The 24,117-nt window shown below is 33.7% G+C and overlaps 1 protein-coding gene across 1 annotated transcript; it reads left to right on the top strand.

The window, feature by feature from the left end:
• Positions 1-1,420: 1,420 nt before the first annotated feature.
• On the top strand, positions 1,421-5,251 carry HELRODRAFT_170176 (hypothetical protein; the record flags this gene model as incomplete). Its single annotated transcript, XM_009016012.1, has 6 exons — positions 1,421-1,435; positions 1,963-2,124; positions 2,996-3,086; positions 3,261-3,326; positions 4,125-4,239; positions 5,092-5,251. 6 exons carry the CDS (start codon positions 1,421-1,423, stop codon positions 5,249-5,251), a joined length of 609 nt encoding a protein of 202 aa, XP_009014260.1.
• Positions 5,252-24,117: the final 18,866 nt, after the last annotated feature.

The following is a 24,117-nucleotide window of genomic DNA, read 5'->3' as shown; positions in this document are numbered from 1 at the left end:
TGCTCGTTTCTTGGACGTTTTAGATGCTTGCAGATTTGGTGCAGGCCAACAGCTTCGTCTGTCTTCCAACCGATACGAGCAACGATCGAGCGTTGGAAAACAATTTCTGCGTAGATGTGTGCGTTTATGTGAATTGTTGGTACATTTTTGTGTTTTGTTGGTGAATTAAACATTAATGCACTGAACAAATTACATATATTGATGCATGAATGGGAATTTTCCATGCATTCAAGTGATTTGTCGATGCATTTGTGTGATAAAGATTTGTGTTAATGGAAGATTTGTGCATGGAAACAAACAATTATCGACCGGTAAATCAGCGATTGTTGGATGAGCATCGTTGATTTTCTATGTTTATCACTTACTTTCTGCTCAATTGTTCTTTTCCTTTATTTGCTTCAACAGTTCTCATTTGGTTGTTTTGCTTGTTTGTTTGTTTGAATGTATGTTTGTCTGTTTGTATGTATGTTTTGTGTATGTACGTTGTTTGTATGTTTTTTTGTATGTAAATTTGATTGCTTGTTTATTGTTATGCTTATATGCGCGTGATTTTGCATTCTATTTGCTTAAATTTCATTTTCTATATTTAACATTAAAATGTATTGAAATTTATTAAACTTTTTTTTCTAAAAAGCATTTTTTAACAAATTTTTGTTAAGTTGTGTTACAGAATATATTGTATACATTAGAGTTTCCTTGTCCGAAGAATTGTATTTTATGTGTAGCTGCTGAGTTGTATGTTTAGATTCATTGATGTATAAGCTCTTGTTTTCTTATATTGTTTGTATATGCATATATAACTGCGTATTCACAAGCCTAGATGTATGTCTTTTTGTTTTGTTATCACTTTGAGAGTTGAAATTAATGTTGCAATGCCGAGATAATCAATTTCTACGTCGTTGTTGTTTTTTTTAGTTGCGTGGTCCATTCTTGTGTTGTTGTTGTTTGTGTTGTTGTTGCTGTTGCAGCTGTTTCTGCTTGTGTTGTTGTTGTTGTTTGTGTTGTTGATGTAGTTGTTGGTTTTGTTGGTGGCGTTGTTGTTGTGTTGTTTTTTTTTTGCTGTTGGTTGTGTTTTTGTTTTTGTTGTTGTTGTTGTTTTTGTTGGTGGTGTTCTTCTTGTTGTTCGCTTTCTAATTTACTGCATTTCCGTCAATCCTGTCAATACTATTGAGGGTTACACGCTGTTATTAATATTGTTCATCTGTTTAATGTTGTTCACGTGTTTGAGCCTGTTCATAAAGGTTCTCTCCACAGTTACCAGATATGCCGTTACTTTCCTTAACAAATGACAAATAAATTATTTTGCTGATCACGCTGTGTTTTTCATTACAAATTTCTCATTGTTTTCGACATTTTTTTGTTGTTGACAGATCTAATTGTTATGAATTTGTGTTTGTAAATGCTGATTTACAGTGGCAACATGGATGCGGTTGTAGTTAGTTTTCACAGCAAGTTACCAGTTTAGTTTTCCTTAGCTCTGAGTTGGCTTGCTGTTATTTGGGCTGGAGCAGTAAGTTTTGGTCAATATGATTCCTTATCAAATTATCATTATGTAGTTAAGTTTTTTTTTCAACCAACGTAATTAAGAAAAATTTATTATTTGACGAGTTAATATTTTGATTATCATCATCAATTCTTTTTAATTATTTACTTTTTGCCATTTTTATTAAATTTGTTTTGATGTCATTATTTTTGTTGCGCAAATTAGTTTTTAAAAATTAAAATGATTCGTACAGAATGACTGTCGCACATTACCGTTTCCACGTTCAGACAACAAACAAACAAACATAGTATTTTTTTCATCAAAATGTCGCCATTGTTACAAATTTAATTAACCAACCGTTCAATGAATACGAACCTACAAATCAATCTTCAATCATGAAACATGGTGGAAAATACAAAACTTATTCATTTTCGGTTGTCAATTCGTTGCCTTTAATTAGACGCTTGCGTAATTTTTAGATTAAAATCGAAGAAATCCTCGCAGACAGACAAGCCAACACTTGGAAAGCCAGCCTCCACAAAGCCATCAACAATCCTGAATATATAATGTGCACACTCACACGTCAGACGCTGGCCGGGTCGGCACCTGCCTTTATGAACCACCTCGCAATTGCTCCGGCAGTTTGCTGATAACATTTAACTCTCTCAAATTAACTTTGTGAATGAATTTACATGAGGCTTAATGTGGATTTCGCTTCTGTAATTTCCAAAAAAAATGTTGCCTTGCCAGAATTTTTACAATTTTTTTCTTGCCGAACAATACAAGGACGTGTTTTATTTAATCCGTTCACAAGATTATGTTAACTCGAAATTTTTTGATTATAGGCTCCTGACTTTGATAGATGGCTTGTAAATTATTTAATTATGTACAATTATAATATACAGATTATACATTCTAAAAACTCAAGCAATACTGTTGCTACTTAACCATATGATCATGACGCCATGTGGTCATGTGATCATGACGTCACGTGATCGTGATGTCATATAGGTTAATGTTTTTTTTTCCATGACAAAAATATGAAATCTGATAAATAGGCAGCCGGTGCCGACACATGTTTTTGTTTGGTTTGAATGTTTGCCGTGGCAGCAGAACAAACATTGAATATCTCCTACCAGTGCATGTGATGTTATGAGATGTGGATGTGTTGCAATGTAATGTCATGAGATGTGGATGTGTTGCAATGTAATGTCATGAGATGTGGATGTGTTGCAATGTAATGTTATGAGATGGGGTATGATGTGATGTGAAAGTGGTGTGATTCTATGCTATGTAACGTAATGGGATATGATTAAACGCCTTTATTGAAAAAGACATACCTATTCAAAAACCGTTCATTCACAAACATTTGAACAAGCATTTGATGTTGCAACAGTTCGTTAAACTTTGTAACTCCTCCAACAATAAATAAGCTTCTTAAAATGTTTACGAGTGAAGTTTCGCAATCTTCAAAGTGTTAATTTAGCTTACGTTCTTACAATCTTTTAAAAGGTAGGCGTATTTATTGAGCACATGTTAAAAATGCAAGCTGGTGCTACAACTAGCACAACCATAAGTGGGCTAGATAAGTTTGAAACCAAACGTCAGTTGCCATTTTAACTTTTCAAAATAAATCTAATCCAGTTTGGTCGGGCGTACAACTCACCATGAAACAAAAAAACTGGTGATGGAAAATAAATGACCGCCGCGGATAACGCTGGTGGGAGAATTCTTTTAAATACAACCCATTGACTCCTCTACATCATAAACTCATAAGGCGTGTCGGCCTTGCATGGAGGAGCACGTGAGGCTGCCTGTACATGTACATACAACACCAGCGGATGTAAGCAGAGACGTGTGCAGGCATGTTGTTGCACAAAGAAACAACACGTGCAAACCTCTCTCTATACACCAGCACGTATTGAAACATGTTGTTGGTACATAGATGATGAAATACATTGCAAAAGCTCTTGTGAATGTGCGAAACACAAACGCATTCACAGATGGAAACTTTCACAACCACCTCTCTATTATTCCGTCTGCTCACATATTTAAGTTTTTGAATAACGATCCATAAATCATAAACGAGTCAGTTAACAAATATTTTTTTCAACTAACTGTTCACTTATTTGTTTATATATATATATTTGTATATATATATATATATATATATATATATATATATATATATATTTATTTATTTATTTCATATTCATAACCAAGTATACACACATAAACTGAATCACACACACGCACATACACGTTACGCACATACACGTACACAGATACACTGAATCACATACATGCAAATACACGCATACACATACACGTACACACATACACGCATATATTCACAGACACAGATAGACATATAGGTATATATGAACGATGAAACACTAGAAGCACCAGGCACCCTCGATGTTTAGTGAATGTAAGAAGCCACATGAATGCAGGTCGGCGGCATTACTTCAACTGCACCTCATCTTCAGCGCGCACCACAAAACACACGAGCAAGCCCACAAGCGTTGAATTAAACATGAAAAGTTTGTTTGCGTATTAAAAAGTAAACATGAGGATGTATTGGGCGCTATAACATTTAAACGTCCTGCAACTAACAACTAACATGCATAATAAATAACAGCACTGCATATGAACATTGAACATGTTGATGCTTGTGCAAAGTCCACTTTAGCTAAATTAATTTGCAATGCCAGCAGCCATTTGAACAATCACGCAATTAGCTCATCAACCAGCAAGTTCCGTCTGCCTAATTCAGCGTGTGTGCCCTTCTCCTTCTCATTTCTGTTTGCTGCTGCTACTCATCCTACCTTCCTCTCTCTCTCTCTTTCTCTTTCTCTCTCTCTCCTATCTCTCTCTTTCTCTTTCTCTCTCTCTCTCTCTCCCCTATCACACTCATCTCAGTTCTCCCTTTTTATTCCGTATTTTTATATATATACAATATGTGGGTGTGTGGGTAATGCGTAATATATATATATATATATATATATATATATATATATATATTATCAACATATATATATATATATATATCTGTTCGTATAGACCAAAGTTTACATTTGCAATGTTTTGTGGGAGCTTTGAGGTCATGGAAATATTTTGAGGTGAATAAGATGTTTTTTTTTTCAGTGCGGTGTATCCGGTGTAATGTGGTTCTTAAGGGGTTTTGAGCGTGCAACAGAAAGGATGTTATTGAGATTTAAGGGTGCAATTGCATAAAAATTCACTTCAAACATTTTGCCAACATTTTTAGGACGTCAGGTCATGTGTTTGTGTCTAATATCCGTGTTTGGTCTTTGTCTCTGTCTTTTAACCGTGCTTGATTGTGTGAGTGGTTTAGTTATTTGGTTGTTGTGTGTGTGAGTGTGGGTGGGGGTGTGTGTGGGTGAGTGTGTATGAGTGTGTGTGGATGTTTCATTTACTACGCTTGTGACCATATGAGCGTGTTATCACTAAACTCCATCCAAAGTCATTCTGTTAATGGGAAATGAAAATTTTTTATAGCGTTAAATGATCTTACTTAAAAATGTCATAAAACTGCATTTTCTCAAAAATTTATCAAATAAAATATAAGTTTTCAAACATGTCAGGCAACTGTTAACGGTTGGAATAAATTGGAAAGTAGATGAGGCATTTGTTACACTTAACGCGGCTTGTTTCTATGTGGAGGCGATTTTGAAAAGAATGCCTAATCGTGAAATATCAGAAGAGGATTTCTTCATGAGGATCATTTGTTATCGTAAAACCTGAATGCAAATTAAGTGCATTATTGTTGGCGTAATAGCGGAGGAGTTGAGGTGGACGCTGCAAAGTTTGGAGGTAGTTAAGTTAAAGTTTACTGCTTTTTTATGTGTGTGTTTACGTGTTATGATCGAATTTAAATGTCTAGATCACACATAAAAACATTCGTTTACGCACATGTACATACGTTTACGCATACATACACACACACGCACACACATACGCATATCCGTTTAAACTTTTTTATTATTATAAATAACAAAAACTTTCGCCGTCAATTATGGTTTTTGTTGGTAACAAATTTTACGTCATTAAAGGTAAAATTAGATATACAAACATATACATGCATAGTTTGGTTCGTATGGATTGCATCTATGTATAAATTCGTACGAGTTCATCATAAAGTTCACGACAATCTCGCAAGTTGGTTGTGCGTGAGAATCATATTTGACAACAAGGTGAACACATTCCAAAATTATTCGCTTCATTTTACTGGCAAGGTAAAAAAAATCTTGCAAAGTCGATGCGGTCGGCAACCAGCGTCTCTGCGACCATCGCTGCCATCGTTTGTATCGTAAACTACAGGCCATCGAGCAGCGCATGTTGTTATTGAAATAATCTCCACCATGCTCATCTATTTGCTCTCCATTGTAGCTTCTCCAGTTGTTTCTCCACTCATCATCCTAACGTTAACTCTATTACGCGGTAACCATTGCTACATAAGCTTCGTTCTCCTGCTCAGTAGTTTCCTTATATTCCTCTTTATACATCCCACAATCCGCATCATTTTTGCCATCTTTACTAACTTCATTACAGTCACCATTATCATCACTGCCATTCAGTCACGTCGTCTCCATCATCATTGTCGCTACTGTAATCATCATCATCACCGAACCGTCATCGCTATCATCATTATCACCAGGTGGCACCAGTGTGGCTGGCCTCAGCAGAGCAGACGACTTCCGGTCTACAAATCTCTTCAGTTTCACCTCCTTCCACTGACCCAGCTCAATTCCTTGCTCTGATTGCCGCGTGTTCGCCGCGGGATCACAGCAGGAACAGGTGCGTGGCATCGGTAGCAGTTGTTTTGTTCCACATCAAGTTATACAACACGTGCAAATCTGCATGCATTTGACACACTGCATCTACACAATTATTCACTCACATTGTACTAGTTCTGAAAATGTACACACACACACACACGCACGCACACATGAACAAACACAAACATACATATCTAAACATCAATAGATACATGAAATGAACAAACACATACATACAAACAATATACGTACACAAACACACACACATACATAAACAAACATACATATACACACAAACGTGAACAGTGAAAGCATCTCACACGTATAAACTTACAAATGCAAATAATTTATTTTACTTCCCGTTCTGTCACATTCCCCTTTTTACATACAGACTGCCGCTTCTCCTACTGTGGCTGTTTCATTGTTTTCAACTGAACATTTTTCCTTGATTTGATTTACGAAATTTATTTTGAAAAAGTAATGTTTCAATTTATTTGAAAGAATTTTTCCACGTTTGTTTTGTGCGTTCAGGCGTAAATCAAACATTTTTTTATATGTTTTCTCCGTTTTTTGATTTTTATAACAAAAAAATACATGCTCTTATATACTTATAACACTTGAATCTAGATCATTTGGTTCTGTAATTTCTAACGCAGAAAATTGGCAATGAATTTTTACTTTTTAATTTTTCTATTTCTTCGAATGTTGATATGTTATTAAATTACAACTGGTTAAAACCTGGTTTAATAAGTCAATAAAGTTTGTAAAAATTCAAAACATGTTAAATAAAAATTTAACAATTCTTTCTGCACGTTCCCGTCTAACTGGAGGCAGTGGAGCACACTAAAGTTCAACTTTCTTTAATTCAACATGTTTCAATTTTCATTCGACAGAGTTTGGTAAATAGTATCTCTAGTTTAAAATTATATTTTTTGAAATATTATTACTAATATTTAAAATATTTAATAACTTCAATGTTAACATTAAATTTTTTTTTTGAATCGATGTATTGAAAATATTCTTAAAGTGGCACCTGAAATGAATTTCGACCGCTAATAACAAAAAACACCGCAACGTAAGAAATCAGATATCTATAATAAATATGTGTAGACAGGCCGACGCAGGTAAAATTTTGTTCGTTTCGTTCGGTTTTGCTTTTTGTTTACTTTCCTATACCGTTTCACTCGATTCTTCAGCATTTTGAATTATGAGAGATAAAGAAATTTCGGAAAAGGCGCAAAAGTCAGCAGATCTGAAACTTCTGCTCAAACCTTCAAGTGCTCGTTTGTAGCACGTTATCGTAACAGGTGAGCAAAGTTTCAGGTAGATTGGCTCTGCGTGTACATCCAGTTCACTATGCTTTCAACCATTATGTACATCCAATCTAGTACAATACACATTCAATTTACCGTACAATCAAGTATCATGTACGATCGATCCATGCATGCATTCAACCATCATGAACATCCAATTCACTTTACATTCAGCCGTCATCTGTGCGCAATTCACGATACATTCAACCATCTTATATAACCAACTTGCAATGAAAATACATTCACTCTATACATACATTCACCTTGCATTACCACATAGCACATTTATTTAATTATTTTCCCCAACTCAGCATCTACTGAGTTTATTCGAAATAATTCTTTCCACGAAGCTGTTGTCGTTATTTTATAGGTCGATATTAATTAGGAGTGTTGTTTTTATAAACATTAGAAAGATGTCGTTCCAAATTAAACAAATTAATTTTTAATTGAAACGGTTGACAGTCAGTACCGCCAGCTAACTTAATTAACTAACATTACAGAAAATTTATTCTTCCGCTCTTCGTACAAATGAAACCATCCATCGTCGACCGCGGCAGCAGATGCATTGTCCTACAAACAGAACTAATTTATTTGTCAAAGTTATCCACACCTGAATTTATTGTCAGGTAAAATTCAAACAGTAGTTAAGTTAGGATCAGGTGGGATATGGGAAAACATCAATTAAACTAAAAAGCAATTAAAATTCTTTTTAAATTCATTAAATACTTTTACAGCCGGCATATTTTTATTTTATTTCACTCTATCAACTTTACATTGAATTTGTTCTGTGGCATCCGGATGCAAACCGACCATTAAAATTCTATTTATAGTTTGGGATTATACTTTTTAGATATATTTTAAATGAAATTTTCATTTCAATATTTAAATAACGCTACTTTTCAAAAAATTTATTGTCAAAAGTGACCCTGCAATATTTAGCGTTGATTTGCATGCAGTGGACTCGCCATTCATTTCGCACCAACTCAATCTTTAAATTAATGCTACGCTGCATTTCCAAATTTTAAAACAAAAACCAAGCAGCTTCTCCGCGTTGTGGCATTAAAAATAAATATTGACAGACAAGAAATAAAATTGTTAATTTGGTTTAACATTGAATTTGCATTCGGATTTTTTTTAACATCAGGTCTAAAACAAAACTGTGTATAAAATAATATCTGTCATGTATTAATCTACTACATTCTTTTCCATTTTAAATCCTTCAATTGTTGGAATATAATCGAACGTAGAGAGTGGCGTACAGCTTTCCTAGATCACCACAATGAAAGAGCACTGTCAAGAAACTGCTTGTAGGATGATGTTCTGTACAAGTTATATGCCAGTAACTAACAGACTGAAACATTATATAAGTTTTTAGTTTGGATGTCTGGATGCTGGATCGCATTACGTAATCACACACCTACTCTCTGTATGTGTGTGTGTATGTGTATGTGTTTGTGTGTGTGTGTGTGTATGTGTGTGTGTGTGTGTGTTAACAACATTGCGACATAAACGCAACATAAACATATATCTAAGTAAATGCGTGCTAGCTCGCAAGCATTATTGGCACAACGTTTAAAACTTGTTCAAATATTCATTGCATTCCAATGAATTTATACATGCATATATTTATATATATATATATATGCATGTACGTACGTATAGAGTTGATAGTGTGTAAGCGAGGCACATATTTGTGCCCGAAGACATTCTTATATAATATTCTCACACGCGTATGCGCTGACTTGCTGGCGTTCAACAACGCACATCACAAAGGAATAAAAATAGCACACATGATGCAAACTGAGAAGAGAGATCTTTACATACATCCATGGAGAATGCAAATATGTGTGCTTAAAAATGCGTAATATATGCAAGTGCGAGCACACACTTATACGTGTTTTCGGATAATTTATTAAAAGCTCTCAGGCGATCGGCCATACACTGCGCAGTGTTGCCGTTCAACTGTTAACATGCATGCTTTATTATCAGAGCAAAAACATTAAATCTGGAAAACAGTAAAACGATAAACATCGAATCTTTATTGCTGACTGACTGCAACGAGGCATTTCTTCTCGAATTGGCACATCAGCGAGGAGGCAAAATTTTGAAGGTAGCTAAATTTTAAGTCATCTTACATGTCAGTAGAAATTTGTATCTCACTATTAATGAATGTGTTTATTAACAGATTTAATTGATATTTATTACTTTAGTTAAACATATCGTATTTAACATCGACACAAGTGCATATTCCAGGCGATGTTCCATGAACTTATTAACAATGAAGGCCTAACAAGTTGAAACTAAGCATAAAAAATTTTTTGTGGTGAACCAAACACCATCTTGACGATTGTTATTTGAGCAAATTATTTTTTAGCGTTCTCGTCGTCAATTATTTAACATTTTTTCAGAAAAAATCTCTTTTTAATGTTGAAAATTTTGCATCAGGTCACTTGCAATTAATAAAATAACAGCAAAACATAACATCCAATGTTCAATGTTTAAACAACGATAAAAATTAGACATAATGTAGACAATTTACTATTAATTAAACGTTTTTATAATGAATTAAAATTGTTCATTCAAATTTAAAGTCAGGTACTGTCTTTAAGATATCAATTAGAAATCCATAAAATAAATTAGTGTTTTTTGTGTAAAGGCAACAAAATATTTAACTTTTAGTTCAAGGGCGCAATTATATATTCATGTCGTCAACTTCTCCGTCTTGGCGATTTAACATTTTTGTGTCGAATTACAAAAAAATAATGCTGGGAAGGTGTTCCACTAAAATGGATGCAGACTTATCAAGTGCGGTAAGATTAGTTATCACTTAACATTAAGACATTGAGAATCAGAAATCAAATGTTTCAAACAATGTTGTTGACTTTATAATTTTGAATACGGTCCTGAAAATACGATAGACGTTCGTTTTCATACTTCCACAAACGTTCCAAACCTCGGACGGAAATATTTACTCGGTTGTGCGGTGACAGGCAAGCTACCGCCTAATCTAATTAACGTGACTCTGCGTTGCAACACGAACGAACAATTACATTGGATAACCAAAGAACTCTCACTACTTTATTGCGGCTTCTAAAACATATCGACATAAAGTCGTAATACAAACATCAACACAGATATATAAACAGACATACATAAACAAACATGCATACATACAAACATACATACAAACATATATACAAACATACCTACAAACGTGCACACATCCACAAGACATACAGATATTTGCATTGACACATTGGGACAGAAGTTGCTGCGAGAAGGAAGACATACTTCATTGCCTGTTATTCATTGCAGTCCAAAGAGTGAACATAATGGCGGCAAACTAATGAAAACAAGTTGAGACGTTTTAAAAGCTTCGAACAGCTGCATTCCTTGTTAACTTAACATCTTTTTCTTCTTTCACGTTTGCAAGTTCTTTTAAGGTTGTCCAAGGCGTAAGTCGTTTTTTAAGCCTTCCGAGCGAGTGTATTTTAATTGCAGGCTAATGTTATTTAGAACACCATCGGTGCACCACCTTGTGGGTCATAAAACTTCATTAAGAAATTTATTAATTCAAAAATTATCATATAAAATTTGCATTTTATGTCGCTAATTAATAATTATTTCTTCTGCTACCAAATGAGTATCGCCACGATCACGTCTGTCTTTTCGCCCTGCTGCCTATCATTCCGCAGGTGATTTTAAAAATAAAATTGTCAAAACAGTTTTAATCAAACCGTGACTTTATTGAAATTTTAAACAAAATTTTTACTAAAAACCTTTCTTTCTTATTTTCATACAAAAATTGAAATGAAAACAGAGTTGGCGAGAAATAACATGATGAGAGAGAACTTAACAGTTCCTAGTGGCATTCGGTCGGCTTCAAAAAAAAACTATCGCTGCTGCTAGAAAAGAAAGAGTCCAATAAATAAAATTTAAAAAAAGCAATAAATATGTCAGAAGATTAATGAAGTTTCATTCCAGCATTAAAACTTGCATAATGTATGAAAAAAATCATCATCGTCGTCTTCGTCTTCGTGAAAAAATCTAAATAAACCTGAACAATTTTACCAGCAATTGTATTAATATTTCTTGTTTTATTGATAATGAAAGTACAAGAAAAAAAATAATTAAAATAATTTTAAATTTTTTATTTCCCTTATTTGATGTTAATTTGATATATTAACGTTATAATTTTTGTTATGGCTAAAGAGTTTCACAGAAGTGATGATAAATAACGAGACCTGCTGGGGTGATGCTATCATCAAGACCGGACTGCAAGCATCCAGCGCTAAGAAAGCTACAATTGCACAATTCCAGATGAAGATGATGAAAAGGATGAAGATGAAGATGAGGATGTGTTTGATGATGGTGATGAAGATGGTGGTGGTGGTGGTAAAGAAGATTATGGTAATGAAGTCGGTGACAATAATGATGAAGCGAGAGAAAGAATAATGATGATGATGATGATGATGATGATGGTGGTGGTGGTGATGATGATGATGATGATGATGATGGTGGTGGTGGTGGTGGTGGTGATGATGATGATAGTGATGAGGATGGTGGTGAAATGAAAAGCACATCAGTAACAGACCTTTCTGATATCTGACAAAATCAAATGGAAAATATTAAAAAGGACGCATGGAGCCAAGGAATCTGTTGGTGTTAATGCTATGTTGATGATGATAGTGATGATGTTGATGTTAATGTTATTGTGATGATTGTAATGTCAGTGTTATGGTGAAAATGGTGATGATGGTGATGTTAATGTTATGACGAAGATGGTGATGATATTGATGTTAATGTTATGGTGATGTTAATATCATGGTGAAGATAGTGATGATGATTATAATGTTGTTGCAATGATGATGATGGTGTTGTGATAATGTGATCACCTAGGACACTGATGTTGATGATGATGATGATATGGTTTTAGTGTTATGATGATGTGGTGAAGATAGTGTTATGACGGTGATGATGATGATAATAATGGTGGTGGTGATGATGATGACGACGACGATGATGATGATGGTGTCACAATGATGTTTGAGTTTTTTGGTGATATCTTCTTTAATTTTTTTTATCACGTGATTACCATCATATTTATCTGGTTGCTTTTGATCTAACTGCAGAACTCATCCACCTACTTACAATTCTTCGTCAATTTCTGTAAGATCTTCGTAAGACTCATCAAGTTTTTTTTTGCTGATGTCTACCGTGACTGCAGTTGGCTGACCAAAATGCAGCAATCACTCACCGATTTATATTTTTGAAGAGCTGCCAAATCTTTAAAAAATCCGATCCCTGCTACTTGTTTCTGTTTATCACCGCATTTTTATTTTGGCATTTCCTCTTCCGAAAGTTTTTATCTGAAACCCAAAGACTGCAAACGTTACACGGTAATCTATACTGACGACATCATTTTCACAGGGTTGAGTTTATTTTCCGTAATCTATTAATGGAATGAAACCCTTTCACTCCACTAAAACTGCAGATCTACATTGACGAAGCGACGTTTGTTTGTTTGTTGCTTGCTTTAAGCATCAGATATCAATCGTCTTGTGCTTCAACTCTCAACATTCATCTGTCAAACCTTTGCCTCATCAATAGAACATCCGAAAACATGGATCAGTTATTTCTGGCACCTGAGACTTGCTAGTTGTCAGAGGATCATTTGACGTACTCAGTCTACATTACTGGAAAGTGAGAACTATACATGCCGTGTCAGTGCAATCGCAACCAGGTGGTACTGGACAGCTTTCCAGCCACAAAGCTCAAGTAAACACCATAATGTCACTGTAGCACTTTTTGAACTCAATGTCGACCAACGGCCGTTTGCGCCATCCAGCTAAAATCGCCCATAATAAATGTTCATTCGCCTTGGGATGTCCTACACGTAAAATATAATGAAATTGCATCGTCAACGTCCTTCTGCTCGCGCCGCTATTAAGCGTGTAATGAGGCGAGTATGTTAAGGCCTACAGCCTACAATTTCGTGGTTTAGTTAATGGAAATTTTGTGAAGATGGTCAATGGATCACTCATTTCGTTTTAAACATAATTTTCATGTTGTTTAGCATAACAAAATGTCATTAAGTGAACATTTCGTGAAACTTAAATAGATGCTGACATTTCATTAATTCGTTGAATTATATTTAAAAAAATTTAATTTATATTTATTTTTTCAAGTTGTATCAATTGCATATTTTAAAAAATATTTTCAAATCTAACAAAATTGGGGAAGAATATTTAAGAACGATGTTGGTAGAAAACAGATTTTAAATAAATTCTCAATAAAGTCACCGAGAATGATTCACGACATGATTTGATGTCAGTTGACACCAGAACAAGCTTACACTCGATTGTCTATTTAAACTCTGCAAGGATCCAGATGCAAATATGAATATAAAGAGGTCCCAACTTTCATCAATGCTCCAGTAGATTCAAGCTCCAATCATTTAATCATCTGAAGTCTTCATCAACTATAAAATTCAAATTGGAGAGCGACATTTAAGCTGACCAGTCAATATAAGCCAGCAAAATAACGAATGATCAAAAAGAGGAAGAAAAAGTTGGAGCTTAGGAATGGTAATTTTAATTAAGACAGACGTAGTAGGTAGCCTGAATGCTAGCAATGCATCCATCGATAGGGATGTTCATGTTCGCATGTACAATCTGAGATTGTGTGTGTGTGTGTGTGTGTGTGTGTGTGTGTGTGGTGTGTGTGCACGCCATTGTGTCTCTTGTACGTTTAATTGTATGTTCATTGTTGAGTGTACGCTCACGTATTGCTTACATGCAGACAGACGAAAAGCACAAATTGATGTTGATTCGTGTGGATTGAATGTATTGACGTCAATGACGTTTGTCGTCTCGTTACTCTGCCAGTTCTTCTATCTACGTGATGAGAGTGCATTGATGCACTGTTGTTGTGATGGTGCATTGTTGTTGTGATGGTGCATTGTTGTTGTGATGGAGCATTGTTGTTGTGATGGAGCATTGTTGTTGTGATGGAGCATTGTTGTTGTGATGGAGCATTGTTGTTGTGATGGAGCATTGTTGTTGTGATGGAGCATTGTTGTTGTGATGGAGCATTGTTGTTGTGATGGAGCATTGTTGTTGTGATGGAGCATTGTTGTTGTGATGGTGCATTGTTGTTTTGATGGTGCATTGTTGTTGTGATGGTGCATTGTTGTTGTGATGGTGCATTGTTGTTGTGATGGAGCATTGTTGTTATGATGGAGCATTGTTGTTGTGATGGAGCATTGTTGTTGTGATGGAGCATTGTTGTTGTGATGGAGCATTGTTGTTGTGATGCATTGTTGAAATAATGCATGGTAGTTTTGGCGCATTGATGTATTGATGTAATGATGCATTGTTATGATGATGCATTTATGTGATGATGCATTGTTTGGATGATGCATTTTTGTTTTATGTTACAATGCTTACATTTTTATATTGCAAGTTTCATTTTATCCCAAGTTTGTGTTTATATGAAAACTGCATTCATGGTAGTATGATACATCTACGCATGTTTTATGACTATGTAGCATCTTGAAGTGACTTCGAAAGTGCGTACAATTGCACATGCGGACATGTGAATGCACTTGACCAGACATGTGTTGGCAGCGAAACACCTGGGCACGAACTATAAAAATGCTTCCAAAAAAGAAGAAATCTTTAAATATTGATTGGGAGAGCAAAAACAAGAATTTGATTTAATTGGCCAGCATATATTCACTAAACAACATTAAAACAAACTTATTCTACTTTTAATTTAACAAATTTCTCATTTTCTATTTTAATTTCCAAATAATAACATTATCATCAACAAATTTATTGCTCTGTATGATAAACATGCTCTAAACAAAACATTTAATTCTATGCTTAGAATAAAAAAAATAAGTAAAATGTAGAAGAAGTATGTGCTGGCTGGTTGTTGGTGTGTCAACAGCTGAGATGGACTCGCGTGTCACCAGCAAATCCAGACAAATCTCCCTAGCGCAAAGATACTTGTTGAGCGTGTGTGCGCGTGTGTATGTTTGCGTGTGTTGTGTGTAGATGTGTGTTCCTGTGTGTGTGTGTTGGTGTGTATGTTGTGTGTGTATGTTGTGCCTGAGTTGTTTTTGAGTTTTGATTCGTGTGTGTTGTGTTGTGGCATGTTATTTTTTTGTATTGCGTAGTTGCATGACGCCTCCCTGTGAACTCCTCCCCACCTCTTTTATTTGTCTTATTATAATTTATTTTATTCTAAAATATTTTATTTTTCATGTTTTATCATTTCTCTTCCTCGCTTTTTGTATTTATTTTCTCACTTATTTGTTTAATTTTGTTTCACTGCCTTGCATGTTGTTACAGTTTCTGCGTCTGTCAGTTCCTGATTTTTAAAGAATAATAAAAAAAAAAAAAACAAGCACAACACTCCCACGCCTGGATATTTAACTTGATTCAAGCTTATCTCCTCTCTGTACACATCGTACGTTTATTTTCTGAACCAGACGTAGCATGTAAAACCCTAGATTGCATTATGATTACTTTGAAATGAGCAGCATTGTTGAGGTTCACAGATTTCTGTGGCATCATTTTGTGCATATTTTGAACCAATACATATATAATATATATTAAAGAGCACAATGTTTCTATGTCTGCTTATCATTTTTAATTATTCGCATCATAAAATAATAATAAATTAATATTTTAAATAACATTTGATTGAATTGCAAACATCATTTAAAAGTGAACTTCGTTGCTTTTTGTTTGAGGATTGCTCTCCATCTATAATCAGTTTGCGTTATTTTGTTTTGTCGCATCTCACACGTTAGAGACGTAACATTTGCCTACCTGTCGGGGTTTTTATTTGGGACGTTGGAATTTGATGTTCTGCCAAACAATTGAAAATGTTATGAATGTTGCAAATGCATGGAAGGGACTAATTGAAAGGAAACTCATACAAGAACATTTATTGGCTTTAAAAATAAACGACAAACAAATAGGAATCATCGTTCACTGGTTGGGAATTTTTAATATTTTAATTTGTAAGCAAAGCACGAGGCAATGCATCTGAAAAGACGAAGATAGATATTCAGATAAGGATAGACCAGTGAATCTTAACAATTTTTGCATAAATTGAGATTTTTTTGTGTCATGTCACTTGTGAAAACGTCTGAAAATGATAAAATATTTGTTTTTGTGTTTTTGAAGAACAATTTTTGCAGCGTGAATTTTGCGATTGTTTAGCTTTTGGGTTGAAAGTTATTTTTTAAATGAATTATCTAATTTCAATGCAGACATTTATGTTATATTTTATAAACTTAATTTTTATTTTATGTTTGATTTGATTTAGAAAATTAAATCTGAATTATATTGTTGCCTTCATCAAAAAACAATAAAAAATTTGCTCAAAAGAGTAGATTGCAATGCCCCGATCAATAGAAAGACAGACAGACAGACAAACAGATAGAAAGACAAACAAACAGACTCATAGGAAGGCAGACAAGTAGACAGAACGACAAACAGACGTCAATGTGTAAATTACAAGACAAACTTGCGCGTGTTCGGAACACACACGTCTCAAAGTATAGTTGTTAATACGTTTCTCATTTTCAATTTGCATCCTGATACGTACATGTCACCCGCTGACGCTCGTCAACTAATGTTTGCTGACGGTCGCTTGCAAAAAAATTACGCACATGTATGCGCTCTCTATAAATTACATTTCTGATATTTCTCTGCTTGTGTCTCGCTTTTTCATGTATACGCGTTATATGCGCAAATTTTTCTGAGTAAGTTTGAGACTTCGGAACTTATTGAGTATCTAACATATGTCAACTTTTTTATGTACAAATATCATGTTTGTCAGCTATGGAGATGAATAGCTTTAAGAAAGTTTTTAATTTATTTTGGGATAACTCTCCACAATCGAGACGGTACGATTAAATGGTCATCCGTTTGAAACCAACATGGAAATTTATGTTATTTTTAATACTTGTAGGAATATTTGGAATGTTTTTCAACAGTTGGAAAGTTTAAAAGAGAAAGCTTTATTGAATCAGTTTATTAACCAAGCAACAAAAACATATTATTTTATGGCTTTGTTTCGGATGAGAAAGATTTCATGAATGTTTCGAATAAAATTTAACCGTGTGTTTTTGCTGGCACTTTGCTGTCATGAAACTCTTTACATCTTTCATGAAACCTTTACATCTTGATTCTTAATAAATTTTCTGCTCTTTATTATAATTCACCTTTGATATATTTTTAATTCATTAAAAGTTTGTAACAATTTAAAAAAAAAAGAATGAAAGCTTTTTGACGAGCAAGTTTTACCCACCGCTGAAAATAAACAAGCCTCCAACGGAGTGTTTGTACTTAAAAGTGTAGGCGTTAACATTACTGATACCAAGCCATTAATATATACACATGCATAACTGGGTTTAAATGCTCATTTTTGATAAATTAAATTGTAAATTCTAAAAAATATTAGAAATTTTACTCTGCACAAGGTTTTTCAAAGTCGGTTTTTGCGGCAAAGCTAGCCATTTTTCTAGTAGCGACTTTTTGTAAACTATTTTTTTATTTTATTTGAATGAAAAATCAACTTGACCGATAAATAGCAATAGTTAATGATAATTTTAACATTGAACTTTGAAGAGATTTTAACTTTGTTCATTCATAACTTTCGAAAAATAAGATAGATTTATTATTTTAATTATGATATAATCCTTTTGTAAAAAGCCATGTAAAGATTAATACGGTCTGAGACATATATGACTATAAGCCGCACGAATTGATGAAGGGCTGGAAAAATGTATTGGTATTCAGTTCTGGATCTAGACAACGTTGAAGAAAGAGCCAAAATTTTTAGTGTTCAAATTTTAAAAATTTGACGGAGGAGAGATAAACTAACCAATGTCTTCTAGATCCACCATTGAATGAATTACTAATTTTGCCCCATACATTGTAATTATTCTGCAATTTACATGGTAACACGGTACGTGGTAATTTGTTTGTAATTGTACAAAAAGTAAACTTCCAGCGAAACAAAAGATTGATGGAAATTGAATGGAATGCATCTCACTGGCAACTTGACAATGTAGATAATTTGATACATAGCCATTTTGATTGATTGTCACTTCAAAGTGACTTTTTCCAACGAAAAATTATTTTTCAGCCAATGTGAACGTTTCGATAGGACAGTATTTTTATTTTCCTCCTCCATCAATCCACTGACATCTTTCTTATCTGTTAATCAAATTAATTTTCAATGTAATGTTAATTAAGAAAATTATGATTTCATTTGCAAAATAAATCCGCATGAATTTTTTACGCTTTAACATTTAAAATTTTCAATTTTTGAAAAAAAAATTTTTTAGTCAATAATTAAATTTTTTCGTTTTTAAAATATAAATCAAAAGAGGCCACGAAGCAGAGCAGAAAACCTTCGACCAGCTGTACATAAATATTTCTCGCATATAAATTCACTTACGATCTGCCATTTAAAAAATTCTTGTCCACTTTATTGTTTTTTTATTTCTACGAGTGTTTTTTTTTTAAATTCAAAGACATGCTTTAAACTCTGTTAGTGTGATGGACTTGCACGCGTGTGACGTGACAGTGCTTGATAGTCCAATATCTATTTAATAGGACAAAGGCTTGTTAGAATATTAGGCAGATCAAAATAAAATAAAGTCATGTCAAAAAATATTTCCTCAAAAATTTTGGGATCACTTACTACTCGCCCATTCTTTTCCGCATCTAAATCTAGTATTTAAAAAAGGTATTTTACATTAGAAATGTTAAACTACCTGATAGTTCCTTAATCGTTAATTATTGGTTGAAGAATTTTGAGATATGATTTCCTTGTTGATCCATACACTGGGCTAGCGTAGTCTATTAGTGATCTTATTGTTGCCTGCAATCAAAATAACACCAACATTTTGAACACTCTACCTTCTGCAATGGAAGATGCTAACAATAAAAATAAAAGGAACAAGGATAGCGACGTCGGCAAATCAGTTGTCTGACTAACTGGTCCTTATGAAAATAATTAGATCAACGATGAGATGTTTGAAGAAAGCAAAAAAACATTTTAGAAAGCATTTCTTAACGATTATTAGTCATAATATTTCTTACTCATGATTCATTTCGATTTTGCTACTTTATTTTGAACATTTGCAGGAACGATGTAAAATTTCCGATTTTCAATTTAAGTTAAAAAACATATGACGTTTTAATTAGTTACATTTTAATTAAGGTGATCTGCAGAAGTCTTTTTTAATTCCAGTCTTCTGGTGATTTTAGACTAAATTAATGATTGGAAATAAAAATAAATAAAAATGACTTTTGAAAGATTCAAGTTACAATTTCTGGCTACTGCCTCAAATATATAAGGCTTTGATTGGTTGGATAAAGTTCTTTACTAGTTCTGGCGAGGCTTTCCATCGTCTGAAAACTTTTACGTGCACAGTTAATTACTTCCATGCCGGTCTTGTGATGGCAATTTGAACGGACAATAAGAACATGCAGGATGAGCTGAGCACTGAGCAGGTATCAAATCGTCTCTACAGCATTTGAAAGTACAGTTCTGTTTCACTGCGTTCCTTTGCCCTTCAATCATTTATTCGTTCATTTATTCATTCATTCATTCATTCATACATAACTTCGGAGACAAGCACAAGCACACACATACTTCTAAGCACAAATACATGCACAAACGTTCCCACACAAACATATACATACATACATGCGTTCTCCTACGAACAAATACTTTCGTTCATACACAAACATGCACATACGTTCACACACCAACACGCAAGCACGCACGCACGCACATGCAAAACACGCATGTTGTCGCGGTGTACGTGCACAGACTGGCAAATGCAAATATTCACTTTCATATTTGCACATCAAGTGCGGCGAAGACGTTTGTACATTGCGTACACGCCTGTTATTTTATTAAACGACGTTACTACATGAAACGCAAAACATGCACATGCACATGTTCAGTCGTGATTTTGTGCAGTTTGTTGTATACAAGCTCGTTTGCATACATTTTTACTAATTGCAGTTTTTTATAGATTTTTTTCGTTTTTGACAATGACAATTACAATGGAAACGCTTCCAATCTTGTTTACTGGCTCGAGTTTCCTCTTGCAACCACCGCTAACAAATCGAAGTTTTAAGATTTAAAATTGTTTCATACTTAGGTGTAACCTTGTACTTGTATCTCATCACGTCATGAACATACGAATCCTGGATCTTTGAAAAAAATTCATATATCCCATTTGTTACAATATTGCAACCACGCGTTTGAATGTTCTAAATGGTTTGTTTCCAAGCTTAGACAGTTCAAAGAACCATTGAACACATCTCGTCAAAACAAAAATGCAGGCTACCACAGCTTCTGGAGGTGACTGGTTTACGTGACGTTTCATAAATGTTCACATTTCTATCATTATTATCATAACTATTTTTATTATTACTACTATTACAATTTGGCCGAAGCCAACTCATTTAATTTCAATGTTGCTACCGTTGAGAAGAACAGATGGTTCAGCTGCTTGTTGAATGTTATCATAACTAAATGCTTGATATAATTTAATATAATGTAATTCTGCATGATAGTAACAAATAGCAAGCAAATGGAAATGAGATAAAATGCATAGAATCCTTAAAATGCATGGAATCCTCGAGATGCATGGATGCATGGAATGCTGGGATTAGAGTTTGTGTCTGTAACCGAGTTGTTACGCACCATAAAACAATAAATGCAAGTTACTTGAAGTCACTTAATGGAGTGCCAGATCATAAAATGGCTTAATAGCTGAATATTTAAAAAATTATTAATGAAAAAAAATTTAGAAAATGTTGAAAATATTTGGTGAGAACAAAAGATCATAAGGATAAAAGCTTTTCAAATTTAAAGTAGGTACATACTATGACTATTCACTAACAAATTAACATAACAAATTAAAATAACATCCCGACAGGAACAAAATTGAAACTATAAATTGGGATTTGTAATTAAGTTTAGGACTCCTAAGTTTTAACAGAATGCAAAAAATCTTTTTTGAGCGAAAGTAAATTGAATGCATATATAAAATCTAAAAATAAAGGACTGCAGTCAGATACAAATGCTGAACCAGGCATGATGAAGATGACGGTACCAATTGAATTTCAAAGTGGTAAGTATAATATTTCCATAAAATTGTTGGTTTAAGTCGTCATTGTAGATTGTTTGCAGATCAGGGCACTGTGTAGTGTAAACGAAAACCATATACTTAGAATACCTGACAAACACATTCTCATTTCATTTCGTGCCTTTTTGATTAAGTTCAGGCTCAGTCGCTTTGCCTCAAATGAAAGTAGTATAGATTTAAAAATAAACCTGACCAGAAACATCGAAACATCAACAATTAATGTTAACAAATTTATACATAAAAAAACGCACATACTGCATGTGTGTGTGTTTGTGTATAACCAATCACAACAAATGTGTGTATTTATGAAAAGGTGGGGTACTAGTGTGAAATATTAGAAGGCATGGCAAATAGAAGTATGAGAATCCTTTACATTGAACTTCTGTGAGGCCAACAATCTGTCGTGCCAACATGAAGATTGATGCTTCTTCGCTACTGACGCATTGCATCTCAAAATATTTTTTTATTCGATTTTTATATTTTAACATGCTTCTTGGGCTTTCTCAGGCATCAGCATTTTAAAAACTTATCTTTTCGATGTTCTTGTGTGGTATTGTTCAACATACATCACTGATTCTAAATTCCGTTCAAAATTCAGTTTGTTCTGTCTTTAAATTTTTTCAATTTAATATTTAGTTTGATTTGTCGCCAAGGTTTTATTTTTATTTGATAAGCTTTCATTTTTCATGATGGGTCTGTTGCCTGGAGAAAAAGTTGCAACCGCCGATTCATGTCATCTCACCAAGAAATCAAAAAAAGAAAACGTCGACGAAACCTAAAGAGACCACAGACAACAACCCTCCAGTCAACTCCGCCCTTAAATGCAAAAAACTTCAAAAACTACTATCTCAACATCTTTCAGCACGAATTATCTTTTCATTCATTCATTTATCCACTTAACCATCCATCCATTAATAGATAATAAAAATACGTAAAAACAATGTCACTAACACTTTATAATTTAACGTTATATCAATAAATAGGAGAACTTGCCATTATACTTGCCATTTATTCGTGATATTTTTATTCACTACTATTAAGTATGTATTTTCTTTTTGTGTGCTACACAGATAAACAAAAAAAATGTGAATATTAAAAATAGCTTTTCAATAACTAGTATAACCATTTTATCAAGTTTTTCAGTTAACGTTTCAATAATTTTACGGTGACACACCGGTTGCGGTTGAAGACAAAAAGCAGAAGAAAGCATAAAAATATAATTACATGGAATAATTTTCATAAGAAAACTCACCTCGCATCACATTTGATGAGCATGTAGGCATGAAATTGATTCCGTTCTGCCTTTCATTCATTCTCCTCGTTTCATTTGCAACTCCATATCTCCATACTCCTCGCAAATAAGGAACATTGGTCTGGATTGTTAAAATGCTACAATATTCGTCTAATAATAATTTTTATTCTGAACAATTGTAAAGTAAAAGCACGATATTTAAAAAAAATAAATTGCTTTTTATGGTTTTAGAAGACAATATTACACAATCAAAAATGCTACTGCTAAATCCGGTACTTTTCTATGACTTATGAATGTTTTTGACGGGTTGGTTAGCGAAGTCATATGCAGGCAGGTTTGTTAAAAATTCTATGCAGGTTATTATATCAAAGTTACCGTTTCTAAGAAAATTATTTTAAACTCATTAAAAGCTCAAATATTATTCAAAATTTATTAGTTATTTTGTGCAGTTGATTTTGTTTTATTTATTGAGTATTTCATTTAGCAAAAAGTTTGAGCCGGACAAAATACTATGAAATAAAAAAACTTTCCAAAAATTTTTTCAAAAAAAATTCGTCCGCAAAAACGTCCCACGTAATTTTCTTAAGTTTCTGGAAGTCTTTTTTGTTGACAGATATGTGACGTGAACACAACCTTTGCAAAAGATTAAATAGAACGCAAAAATTAGGACAAAAATGTAAAATTTTTGTAAACCAGTTCATGGAAAAAAAAAGATTAACAACCGAATATTTACTTTCAATACCGGAATTTAATTTTTAGACTTTATGTTTAACTTTTTTTTCGTCATCTATTTAACGTTGTTAACATCTTATTAGTGTGGTTGAAGAAAACTCCCATCAACACTCCAATAATATTATGAACCTAAACGCTCAACAGCAGTGCTGATGGTGGAGTTGATACCTTCTCGGCTTCCAATTCCTGCTTTGACCTAATCTCCGAGACCTGCATCAATCCCTACTGACATGTGTTGAAAGTTTGTGATTGATGGATATGCGTATTTTCTATACTTCTACATAGTAAATTTTTGAAAGCGATCAATATGTTCTATTCTATTGAAGGGATAGTGCTTT

The sequence above is a fragment of the Helobdella robusta genome, assembly GCF_000326865.2.
Source record: "Helobdella robusta unplaced genomic scaffold HELROscaffold_17, whole genome shotgun sequence".
Lineage (NCBI taxonomy): Eukaryota > Metazoa > Annelida > Clitellata > Rhynchobdellida > Glossiphoniidae > Helobdella > Helobdella robusta.
The sequence above is the reverse complement of the archived record's forward strand: the minus strand, read 5'-3'. Positions and strand labels throughout refer to the sequence as shown.